The following is an 11,355-nucleotide window of genomic DNA, read 5'->3' on the forward strand; positions in this document are numbered from 1 at the left end:
CGTACGTGCCATGCTCTCAGCAGAAACGAGCTACAAAATGAGCTTACTCCAGACAAAAAAAAAGGTGTTCCAAAATTCCTTTAAATAGTTTTTGGGTCTTAATGATAATTCAATTAACAAAAATTGGACACACTTGCACATTTCCAGATTCATCTACAATCCTTTCCCATCAACTTAGTCCCACTTGGTTGTCAGCTTAAAATTTGTGAGGTGAGTTCTATTTTTTAGTTTTGGTAACGCAAAATTTACAGACTATAAATTCACCTATTTTACAGCAGGTATTGTTGTCAATGATTTTTAGTAAATTTACAGAGTTAACGCAAACATCACTAAAATCCAGGGGTACACTCTCCCTCATAAGTGCATTTGCAGACAATCTCTGCCCCACCCCTGGCCCTAGGAAACTGCTGACCTGCTCTCCGTTTCTATAAATTTGCCTTTTCTGGACATTGATATCAATGGATTCATACAGTACGTCGTCTTTCACATCTAGCTTCTTGCAGAGTGAATTATACTTTCAAAGCTGTTACAGGAGCTGGGTAAAGGAGCCAGTGGAGAAGTCTTCTGCAAGAACTCTTCATCACAGGAATATTTTCCTTTTATCTTGGGGAAGGTAACAAAGTGAGGTGGGCAGGGGCAGTAACAGTAAGAAGCTAGCAGTGGCCGGCTGGTAACTGCAGAAGCAAGAGCTTGTCCCTGACACTCTGTCTCTTGGTCTGGCTTCCCCTAAATACACACCTGACACTCTGGGACACTGTCCCTTGTTTCTGTTTTCAAGGTCAAACTGGATTCTTTAAAACTCAGAGTTTGGAAGCTCAGTGCTGGTATGTTACCAACAACTGTCTGGAAGCGGAGAGACCACAGGCACGGAAAGATGATTCCCTGGTCCCCAGACCAGACTGTGTCCCAATGTTGTGCTCTCTCAGCACCTTGAACTGCTGTTGTCCTTATCACCATTTGCAACTACACATTTGTGTCATCGTTTACTGCCAGGCTCCTGCATTAACCTCTGAGGTCCCTGAGGGCAGGAACCATAGCTGGGTCTGCTCCCTATTGTACCTCTGGCATCCAGCACACCCCGCCCTGGCACATGCTGAGTACCTCATAAATACCTGTTGAACTAATCATTTAACTAAAAGGGGCCCATGGTGCTTTGGAAATAAGGACTGGCAGTCAGGGGTGATAGAAGAATTCTTTGCCTGGAATCAAATTTGGAAAGATCTTCAAGAAGGAAAGAAATGCAAACTTGAATTTGTACAACCACTAAAATGTCTAGATAGGTCAGAAAAGGAAGTCAGAAAGAGGTCAGAACAGAGGTCATTCCTACACTCCCATGGCTCCCTACATAAATCAGACCAGCTATCTGTGGTCAGTTCAATCACAGTTCCCTTGACAGGGACCAGCTCTCCTTTCTAAAAGGAACACAGCAGCCGAGCCTGCTGCCTGAGGTGGAAGGCAGGGCCGGTCAAGGTGGACCCCGCCTTTATCCCCTGCTGGACCCACACAGATAGCATTTCCAAGCCCTGGGGGCCTTGCTTGCTTGGTGGCTGCGGTCTCCCCGGGGGCTGACTCATACCTGGATCGGTGTTGACAACAGCTTTGCTCTGAATGAGCTGGGAAGGGGAGAAGCTGATCTCCGACAGCCAAGGCCTGAGGTCCACGTAAGCGTCTGTGAGTCGCTGTAGCACATAGAGGAAGAACTCGGACACCTCCTCGCCCTTGCTCTGCACCAGGTCCAGAATTCTGCGGACCTAGTGCGGCACAAGCAGTAAGGTGTGAGCCGGCACTAGGGGTGTCTGCCCCCTGGAGAGGCTCCCATGCGGGGCTCTGAGCTCTTACTACAGCCTCGAGCTTGACCGTCCACCCAGCTGGTATGAGATGCTACACGCCAAATGCCCAGGATCTGTAAAATGGACCGACCACCTGAGCAAGAAACAAACCGCACAGCTCTAGGAAACCAGAGGCTTCCAGGAGCCTAAAAATAGAAAGGTCAGACTCACAGCTAGAGCCGTGCGCCCCCCTGGAATTTCCCTTTCCCTCCTTTTCTCCTTTTCCCTCTTAAGCTAACACTTTTGCTCTCTGGGAATGAGTGCTGAGGGGGAGAAAGTCACCCGTTAGGCATAATGAGATGGGTGCTGGGCCACACAGCCAGGGGACAGCAGACCCCTGTGTAAGGTGTACCTTACAAAAGCTTTTTGTCTTATTAAAAATTCAGGGAAAAAAAACCACAACAGTGTTCTACTGTGCTTTTCCCAGAAACCCTTCTGGTCTCTTCTGAGCCCAACAGGACCATGTTACGAATGAGTTCTGTCACTCCTCTCCCCAAGAAGGAGGTTTTCCTCTTGCCCTTCTATTTTTCAGAAGATGACACAAAGCTAAAGTGAAACTAAGGGCTGTGAAGACTTCCCACAGTGGAGTGTGGAAGATTCTTTACCACGGACCCAGGCTGGGATGCAGCCATTCCTCAACAAGAGGAATTCTCAGAGCCGTTCCCAGCAGTGAGCAGCTCTCCAGAGTCGAAGGGCACAGACTGGGCAGCACTGCTAGTGTTTCCTGCTCGTTTTCTTTTTAAAGAATTCACTCATTTAAAGTGAACTGGAAAACAAGTTGTTTGAGAACCAATACGCACAGCAAGGAGAATGGAGAGGTCAGAAGAGTTTGCTGTGTTTCAGGAACACAGAAGTGAAATACGTAACTGTGGAATGAGCTGGTAACTCAAGCCTTTCTGTGCGGTAGATAAGCCCCAACAGGAAATTCCACCCAATGTACTGCACTCCCAAAGCTCTTCACCCAGGTCAATGGGGAGAAGCCCCGTCTGGCCACCAAGGCTGGCATCCCTGTCACCGGCACCTTGTCGGGCTGCGTGGGGCAGGCACACACGATCTCCACGTCTTCGGCGGAGAAGTACTCATTCTGCAACAAGTTGTCCAGCAGACACTGAGTGTTGCGGACGTGAGTGACCAGATGCTCCCGGTTGACCTTCAACAATCTGATGTAGGAGTGCGACTCTGACCGGATTATTTCCATCTCACTGCGGCCCTGCTTTTCCATGGTTACAGGAGCAAGTGACCGCTTTTCCCAAATTCATCTTTGGCCGCGTGTGCCTTCCTGGCAGAAGGGCGAACAGGATCCACAGCCACAGCCTCTCGGTGCAAACCCTGAAGAGACAGAGGAAGTCACCAACAAAACCAAAGCCATGGGAAAGATCCCTCCCCCTTTCTCCCGTCCTGGAATTTCTCTAGAACAGGAAGGAGTCGTGCTTACGATATTTGATCTGAGACGCAGTAAAGTAAAAGTCATAATTTAATTGCTGCTGCTTGTGGGTTACACCACTAGGGTAGATGACCAGAGGTAGACAACACTATTGTTTAACAAAACTTCTTAATTATTATTTTTTTTTTTAGTGTGCCTCAGTCCTAGATTGGGATAGGGGTGCAAAGGTATATTTTCCAAATTAGGTGACTGGAATTGGAAGTTTCCACATGCCCTATGAGGGGACAGCACCCAGAATTGGGAGCAGAGGAGCTATGAGGTTGGTGGGAGAGAGGGTCTGAGCACAAAACGGCCTGAGGAGAGAGCAAGCCGGCATGAAGTCTCCTGTGATAGTCAGAGCCCAGGAACCTGGGAACAGTGATGTGTCAGTCATCACTGCCTGTGCTGGGCTGTGCTGTAGCTCTCCCCACACCCCTGCCCCAGCTCTCCTTATATCTCCAGCCAAGTTGGCTACATACAAGCACCTTAGGGAATGAAGGAGCAGTAATGGCCATTATGGAGTGAAGCAGGACAGAAGGAAGGCGAGAGGGAGAGGTGACAGTTCCAAGGAATGGATGACCAGGAGACAACGTCTCCCTGGAAATCCCTGAGAACCTCATGCATGTGCTGAACTTCCTGCCTTGGTAGGGACAGGGGCCCAAGCTCTTTTATTTGGGTATTAAAAAAAATACCTTGAGTTTATCTGCACTACCCCAGAACTGCACTGATTTCTTTCTTTTAGAGTAAGATCTCTCAGCCACTTAATTCTCCAGTCATCCTGTGGATATAAATGGATCACACGCTTGGAAGTACAAAGGCCTTGAACTGGCCACTTAGTCCTTTGTCTAAAACGCACACACTCTGGAGGGAGAGTTTTAAATGTTTTTTATAGAGCTCAAAAAAAAATTCATAGACCTCTAAACATGTATGTTTCATGAGCCCACATATGTTAACATTCAGGTCTAGTGGTTCTCACATTTTTTCCACAAAGTCACATACTAGTCTCTGATCTTTGACACACCTGCATTTTTTCTTCTTTTACCTATCAAGTTGCCAAATGCAAGCCTTATACAGATTCTCAGTGGGACCCCACACAGTAACCTTCCTTTCATAACCTGACTGATTGAGCAAAAGACAGTACATTCTAACATTCTAAACAACAGAAAGGGACTTCCCTGGTGGCGCGGTGGTTAAGAATCCGCCTGCCAACGCAGGGGACGTGGGTTTCAGTCCTGGTCCGGGAAGATCCCACATGCCGCGGAGCAACTAAGCCCATGTACCACAACTACTGAGCCCGTGCTCTAGAGCCTGCAAGCCACAACTACTGAGCCCATGCACCACAATTACTAAAGCCTATGTGCTCCAGGGCCCACATGCCGCAACTACTGAGCCCGTGTGCCACAACTACTGAAGCCTGAACGCCTAGAGTCCGTGCTCCACAACAGGAGAAACCACCGTAACGAGAAGCCCGCGCACCACAACGGATAGTAGCCCCCGCTCGCCACAACTAGAGAAAAGCCTGCGTGCAGCAACGAAGACCCAACGCAGCCAAAAATAAATAAATTTAAAAAAATAAACAACACAAAGGCAAGAGATTCTTACCAAATGGAATTTAAAGGGATGAAAATGAGTGATTAGCTACTATTGCACTAAAAGTATGCTGATTGATTTGACTCTAATACAGCTTTTTCTATTGTCGTCAATTCTATGACCCACTTAAGGATCCATAGCTTTAGAAAATTAGTTCCCTTAAGGGATACCAGTTGATAATGTTAAATGTATATTTAAATTACTGGTTACTAATACCTTTTTAAGTTTTTGTCACGTGTTCTTTGAAGAAAGTGAGAATATTTTAAAACATCTCTCCTTAAATCTTCAATTTCCAATTTCTTTCTGGAATCTGAAAAGTCAAAAAGAAAAGTAAGAGAGAAAGGTTTCTTTGAAAACACTCTTAGGGCATCCCTGGTGGCACAGTGGTTAAGAATCTGCCTGCCAATGCAGGGGACACGGGTTTGAGCCCTGGTCTGGGAAGATCCCACATGCCGCGGAACAACTAAGGCTGTGTGCCACAACTACTGAGCCTGCGAGGCACAACTACTGAAGCCCGCATGCCTAGAGCCCGTACTCCGCAACAAGAGAAGCCACCGCAATGAGAAGCCCGTGCACCGCAAGGAAGAGTAGCCCCCGCTCGCCGCAACTAGAGAAAGCCCGCACACAGCAACGAAGACCCAACGTAGCCAAAAATTATTTAAAATAAATTTTAAAATAAATATGAATGAAATACTAATATGACATGAATGAGTATCAAAGATGTTATGCTGAGAGAAAGAAGACTCAAAAAATCATATAGTATATGATTCCATTCATAGGATTCTAGAAATCTGATCTAGATCAGAGCAGTGGTTTCCTGGGTAGGGGGATAGGAGCAAAGGAGAAATTGACTGCATATTGCTGGGGTGGTAGAAATGTTCTTTATCTTGCAGTGTCATATATATATATATATATATATATGTGTATATATATTATACATACATATATATGTCACATGTGAATATATGTATCACTATGCATAAATATGTGTATATATGCATATCACATGTGTATGTGTGGTATATGCATATATAACGTGTGTATGTATGTATATTATGCATACACATACACATATATATACATATGATTTGTCAAAAGTCATCGACTTTTACACAGAAAATCTCTGAATGTTACTGTACGGAAAAAAAAACTTCACTGAAGTATTACGTAAAGGCAGAATACATTTCCAGGTAAACAAAAACTGAGAGACATTGTGGCCAGCATAGCTGCACTAAAATAAGTACTGAAGATTCTTTTAGGTAGAAGAAAAATGATCCCAAACTAAAACAAAATGAGAGCAACAGAAAGTTTTAATATGTGGGTAAATATAAATGTATATTGACTGAACCAAACATTATTATCTTGTGGGGTCTAAAATATATGTAGAATTAACATTTATACAAGGGAGACTGTGCAAGATGGCAGACTAGAAAGGCCCTGAGCTCACCTCCTCCTATGGAACACCAAAATCACAACTATTTGCAGAACGACCATTGATAAAAATGACTGGAACCTGCCAGAAAATTTCTTATACAACTAAAGATATAAAAAAAGAAGCACACAGAGGCAGGTAGGAGGGGCAGAGCTGCCATACAGTCAGGTCCCATATCCCTGGCTGGGCAATCCACAAACAGCAGAATAATTATGACTGCACAGGTTCTCCCAAAGGAGTGAGAGGTCCGAGCCGCATGTCAGGCTCCCAGCCCAGGGGTCCTGCACCAGGAAGATGAGCCCCCAGAACATCTGGCTTTGAAGTTCAGTGGGGTTACTTCTGAGAGTCCAAGAGGGCTGGGGGGAAATAGAGACTTCACACTGAAAGGACAGATATAAAATCTCACATCCTCTGGAACCCAGGGCAGAAGCAGTAATTTGACCGGAGGCTGGGTCAAACCTACCTGCTATTCCTAGCGAGTCTCCTGGAGAGGCAGGAGGCAACTGCAGCTCACCCTGGGGACACAGACACTGGCAAAAGCCATTTTGGGGAGCTCTTTCTACCATGTGGACACTGGTACTGGCAAAGCACCATTTTGGAATCCTCCCTCTAGCTTATTAGTCCCAGGCCCCAGCCCCACTTGGGGCACCAGTGCTGGGACACCTCAGGCCAAGCAACTAACAGGGCATGGACACATCCTCACCCACCAACAGAGAGGCTGCTTTAAGACCCTTTGATCCACAGCTGCCTCTGAACACAGCCCTGCCCACCAGAGGACCCAGGGCCCGGTTCCATGCACCGGTACACAGGCAGTAGAACCAAGACCACCAGGACCCTCCAGCTGGAGACCCTGGGGCCCAGATCCACCCAGCAGTGGTCAGGAACCAGCATCAGAATCCCCAGGGCACCAGCCCCACCCACCAGTGAGCCTGCTCTAGCCCCCCCACCAGCTCCACCCACCAGGGGGCAGACAGCAGTTGCAAGAAAACCACAGTCTTGCAGTCTGCAGACCTCCCCACTCACTAGCTGCCCAGACCCTGCCCTCGGACCAGTTGTGCCCAGGACCCGCCCGCTAGCAGGCCAACACAAGCTTCCAGACACCTCAGGTCCTGCAGCCAATTGTGTCAGGAACTGGCCCCATCCACCAGTGGTCTGACACATGCTCTGGGACCCTTGGGCTCTGCAACCAGACCCCAGGACCCAGCTCTGCCTACCAGTAGGCCAGTACTAGCCCCAGGACCTGACTTCACCCACCAGTGGGTGAGCAACAGCCCCCGGGGTCTCCTGGACCCTGACTCAACCCACCAGTAACCCAGCACTAGTATAGTCCCCTGGAGTTCTGCAGTCAGCCACCTCATGACCCAGTCCCACGAACAAGCAGCCAACAGCCTCTGCACAAGGCAGGAACTGGCAACCAAACAGACCAAGGGCCAACCAAGCTTACCAGACTGTCCACATAGTCGGCCCACCACAACAGAAAGATCCATGCAGCCCTTGTGGGGGAAGCCCTAGAGCATACAGCTCTGGTGATGAAAGGGAAGTATTATCCTGAGACACATAGGTTGTCTACAAAAGGCTTATTCTTCAAGGCTGGGAAATGTAACCAACCTACCAGACACATAAAAAAAACCCCCAGCAACTTAGGCAAAATGAGGCGGCAGAATAACATGTTCCAAATGAAGAATCAAGATAAAACCCCAGAAAAAGAACTAAGTGAAGTGGACATAGGCAATCTACCTGAGAATGAGTTCAAGGTAATGGTCATAAAGATGATCAAAGAACTCGGAAGAATGGATGCACAGAATGAGAAGTCAGAAGCTTTTAACAAGGAGTTAGAAAATCTAAAGAACAACCAAACAGACATGAAGAATACAATAACAAATAAAAAATACACTAGAAGAACCAACAATAGACTAAATGATACAGAGGAATGGATCGGCGAGCTGGAAGACAGTAGAGGAAATCACTGATGCTGGACAGAAAAAAGAAAAAAGCATGAAAAAAAATGAGGACCGTTTAAGAGACCTCTGGGAAAATATCAAACACACCATATTTGCATTATAGGGGTCCCAGAAGGAGAAGGGAGAGAGAAAGGGGCTGAGAACATAATTGAAGGCATACTAATTGAAAACTTCCCTAACCTAGGAAAGGAAACATACATCCACGTCCAGTAGGTACAGAGAGTCCCAGACAGGATCAACTCAAAGGGGAATACAGCAAAAATTAAAGATAATGAGAGAATATTAAAAGCAGCAACGGAAAAGCAACATGTTATGTACAAGGGAACTCCCATAAGGCTATCAGCTGACTTTTCAGCAGGAACTCTGCAGACCAGAAGGTGTGGCACAATATAAAGTGATGAAACGGAAAAACCTACAACCAAGAGCACTCTACCCAGAAAGACTCTCACTCAGATTTCATGGGGGGATCAAAAGCTTTACAGACAAGCCAAAGCTTTTAAAAGAGTTCAGCACCTCCAATCCAGCTTTACAAGAAATGTTAAAGGAACTGCCCTGAGCAAAAATGAAAAGGACACAATTAGCAACATGAAAATCATGAAAGGAAAAAAAAAATCTCATCAGTAAAGACCAACATATACATGAAAAGATGCTCAACTTCACTAATTATTAGAGAAATGCAAATCAAAACTACAATGCCGTTATCACCTCACACCGGTCAGAATGGCCATTATCGAAAAATCTAGAAACAATAAATGCTGGAAAGGTGTGGTGAAAAGGGAACCCTCCTGCACTGTTGGTGGGAATGTAAACTGATACAGCCACTATGGAGAACAGTATGGAGGTTCCTTAAAAAACTACAAATAGAACTACCATATCACCCAGCAATCTGACTACTGGGCATATACCCTGAGAAAACCGTAATTCAAAAAGAGTCATGTACCACACAATGTTCACTGCAGCCCTATTTACAGTAGCCAGGACATGGGAGCAACCTAAGTGTCCATCGACAGATGAATGGATAAAGAAGATCTGGCACATGTATACAATGGAATATCACTCAGCCATAAAAAGGAATGAAACTGAGTTATTTGTAGTGAGGTGGATGGACCTAGAGTCTGTCATACAGAGTGAAGTAAGTCAGAAAGAGAGAAACAAATACCATATGCTAACGCACACATATGGAATCTAAAAAAAATGGTACTGATGAACCTAGTTGCAGGGCAGGAATAAAGAGGTAGACATAGAGAATGGACTTGAGGACATGGGGTGGGAGGGCAAAGCTGGGGTGAAGTGAGAGTAGCACTGACGATATATACAGTACTGAATGTAAAATAGTTGGCTGGTGGGAAGCAGCAGCCCAGCACAGGGAGATTGGCTCAGTGCTTTGTGATGACCTAGAGGGCGGGATAGGGAGGATGGGAGGGAGGCTCAAGAGGGAGGGGATATGGCTGATTCGCTTTGTTGTGCAAACAGAAACTCACAGTATTCTGAAGCAATTATACTCCAATAAAGATCTATTAAAGAAAAAAACAAGACAAACATATAGTAAAAGTAGGAAATCATCCACACACAAAACTAGTAGGAAGGTTAAAAGACAAAAGTAGTAAAATTACTTATATCAACCATAAGCAGTTAAGGGATACATAGAACAATTAAATGTAAAACATGATATCCAAAACACTAACCATGAGGGGAGGAGAGTACAAACACAGGGTTGTTAAAACACATTTGTTAAGAGATCAGCAACTTAAAACAATCACACACACACACATATATATATAGCTTGCTATATATAAACCTCACAGTAACCACAAAACAAAAATCTAAATTAGATACACACACAAAAAAGAAAAAGGAATCCAAACATAATACTAAAGAGAGTCTTCAAATCACGAGAACAAAAGAAGAAATGAACAAAATGACCTAAAATACAATCCCCAATTAACAAAGTGGCAATAAGAACACAATATCAATAATTACTTTAAATGTAAATGGAACAAATGCTCCAATCAAGACATAGAGTGGCTGAATGGAAACAAAAAAAGACCCCTATATATGCTGCCTACAAGACACTCACTTTAAATCTAGAGACACACACAGGATGAAAGTGAGGGGATGGAAAAAGGTATTCCATGCAAATGAAAAGCAAAAGAAAGCCAAGGTAGCAATACTTATATCGGACAAAATAGACTTTAAAATAAAGACTGTTATAAGAGACAAAGAAGGACATTACCTAATGATCAAGGAATCAATCCAAGAAAATATAACAATTGTAAATATATATACACCCAACACAGGAGCACATAAACACATAAAGCAAATATTAAAAGACATAAAGGGAGAAACTGAGAACAGCACAATAAGAGTAGGGGACTTTTAACACCCCACTTACATCAATGGACAGGTCATCCAGACAGAAAACCAATAAGAAAACACTGGCATTAAATGACATATTAAACCAGGTGGACTTAATAGATATATATAGGGCATTCCATCCAAAAGCAGAAGAATACATACTTTTCAAGTACACATGGAACATTCTCCAGGACAGATCACATGTGAGGCCACAAAACAAACTTCAGTAAATTTAAGAAGACTGAAATCATATCAAGCATCTTTTCCCACAATGCTATGAGACTAGAAATCAACTACAAGAAAAAAACTGCAAAAAACACAAACACTTGGAGGCTAAACAATATGCTACTACACAACAAATGGATCGCCAAAGAAATCAAAGAGGAAATCCAAAATACCTGGAGACAAATGAAAACAAAAACACAATGATCCAAAATCTATGGGACACAGCAAAAACAGTACTAAGAGAGATGTTTATAGCAATACAAGCTTACCTCAGGAAACAAGAAAAATCTCAAATAAAAAACCTAACCTTATACCTCAGGGAGCTAAAAAAAGAACAAACAGGGCTTCCCTGGTGGCGCAGTGGTTGAGAGTCCACCTGCCGATGCAGGGGACGCGAGTTCGTGCCCCGGTTCGGGAAGATCCCGCATGCCGCAGAGCAGCTGGGCCCGTGATCCATGGCCGCTGAGCCTGCGTGTCTGGAGCCTGTGCTCTGCGACGGGAGAGGCCACAACAGTGAGAGGACCACGTACCGCAAAAAAA

General features: G+C 44.9%; 1 protein-coding gene across 4 annotated transcripts in view; it reads right to left on the reverse strand.

The window, feature by feature from the left end:
• The window catches only part of NOD1 (nucleotide binding oligomerization domain containing 1), an 83,099-nt gene that overhangs the window by 42,687 nt on the left and 29,057 nt on the right, over positions 1-11,355 (reverse strand). For 3 of the 4 annotated variants that reach the window (XM_024755000.1, XM_024755001.1, XM_024754998.1), the window contains exons 2-4: positions 5,059-5,152; positions 2,851-3,158; positions 1,577-1,751 (exon numbers count right to left, since the gene is read on the reverse strand). In XM_024755000.1, coding sequence (XP_024610768.1) covers positions 1,577-1,751; positions 2,851-3,051 — 376 coding nt within the window. In that variant the 5' untranslated portion in view covers positions 3,052-3,158; positions 5,059-5,152. The remainder of the gene's footprint in view (positions 1-1,576; positions 1,752-2,850; positions 3,159-5,058; positions 5,153-11,355) is intronic. The other variant, XM_024754999.1, reaches the window with a different exon arrangement.

Source organism: Neophocaena asiaeorientalis, unplaced genomic scaffold (genome assembly GCF_003031525.2).
Source record: "Neophocaena asiaeorientalis asiaeorientalis breed wild unplaced genomic scaffold, Neophocaena_asiaeorientalis_V1.1 scaffold36, whole genome shotgun sequence".
NCBI classification, from domain to species: domain Eukaryota; kingdom Metazoa; phylum Chordata; class Mammalia; order Artiodactyla; family Phocoenidae; genus Neophocaena; species Neophocaena asiaeorientalis.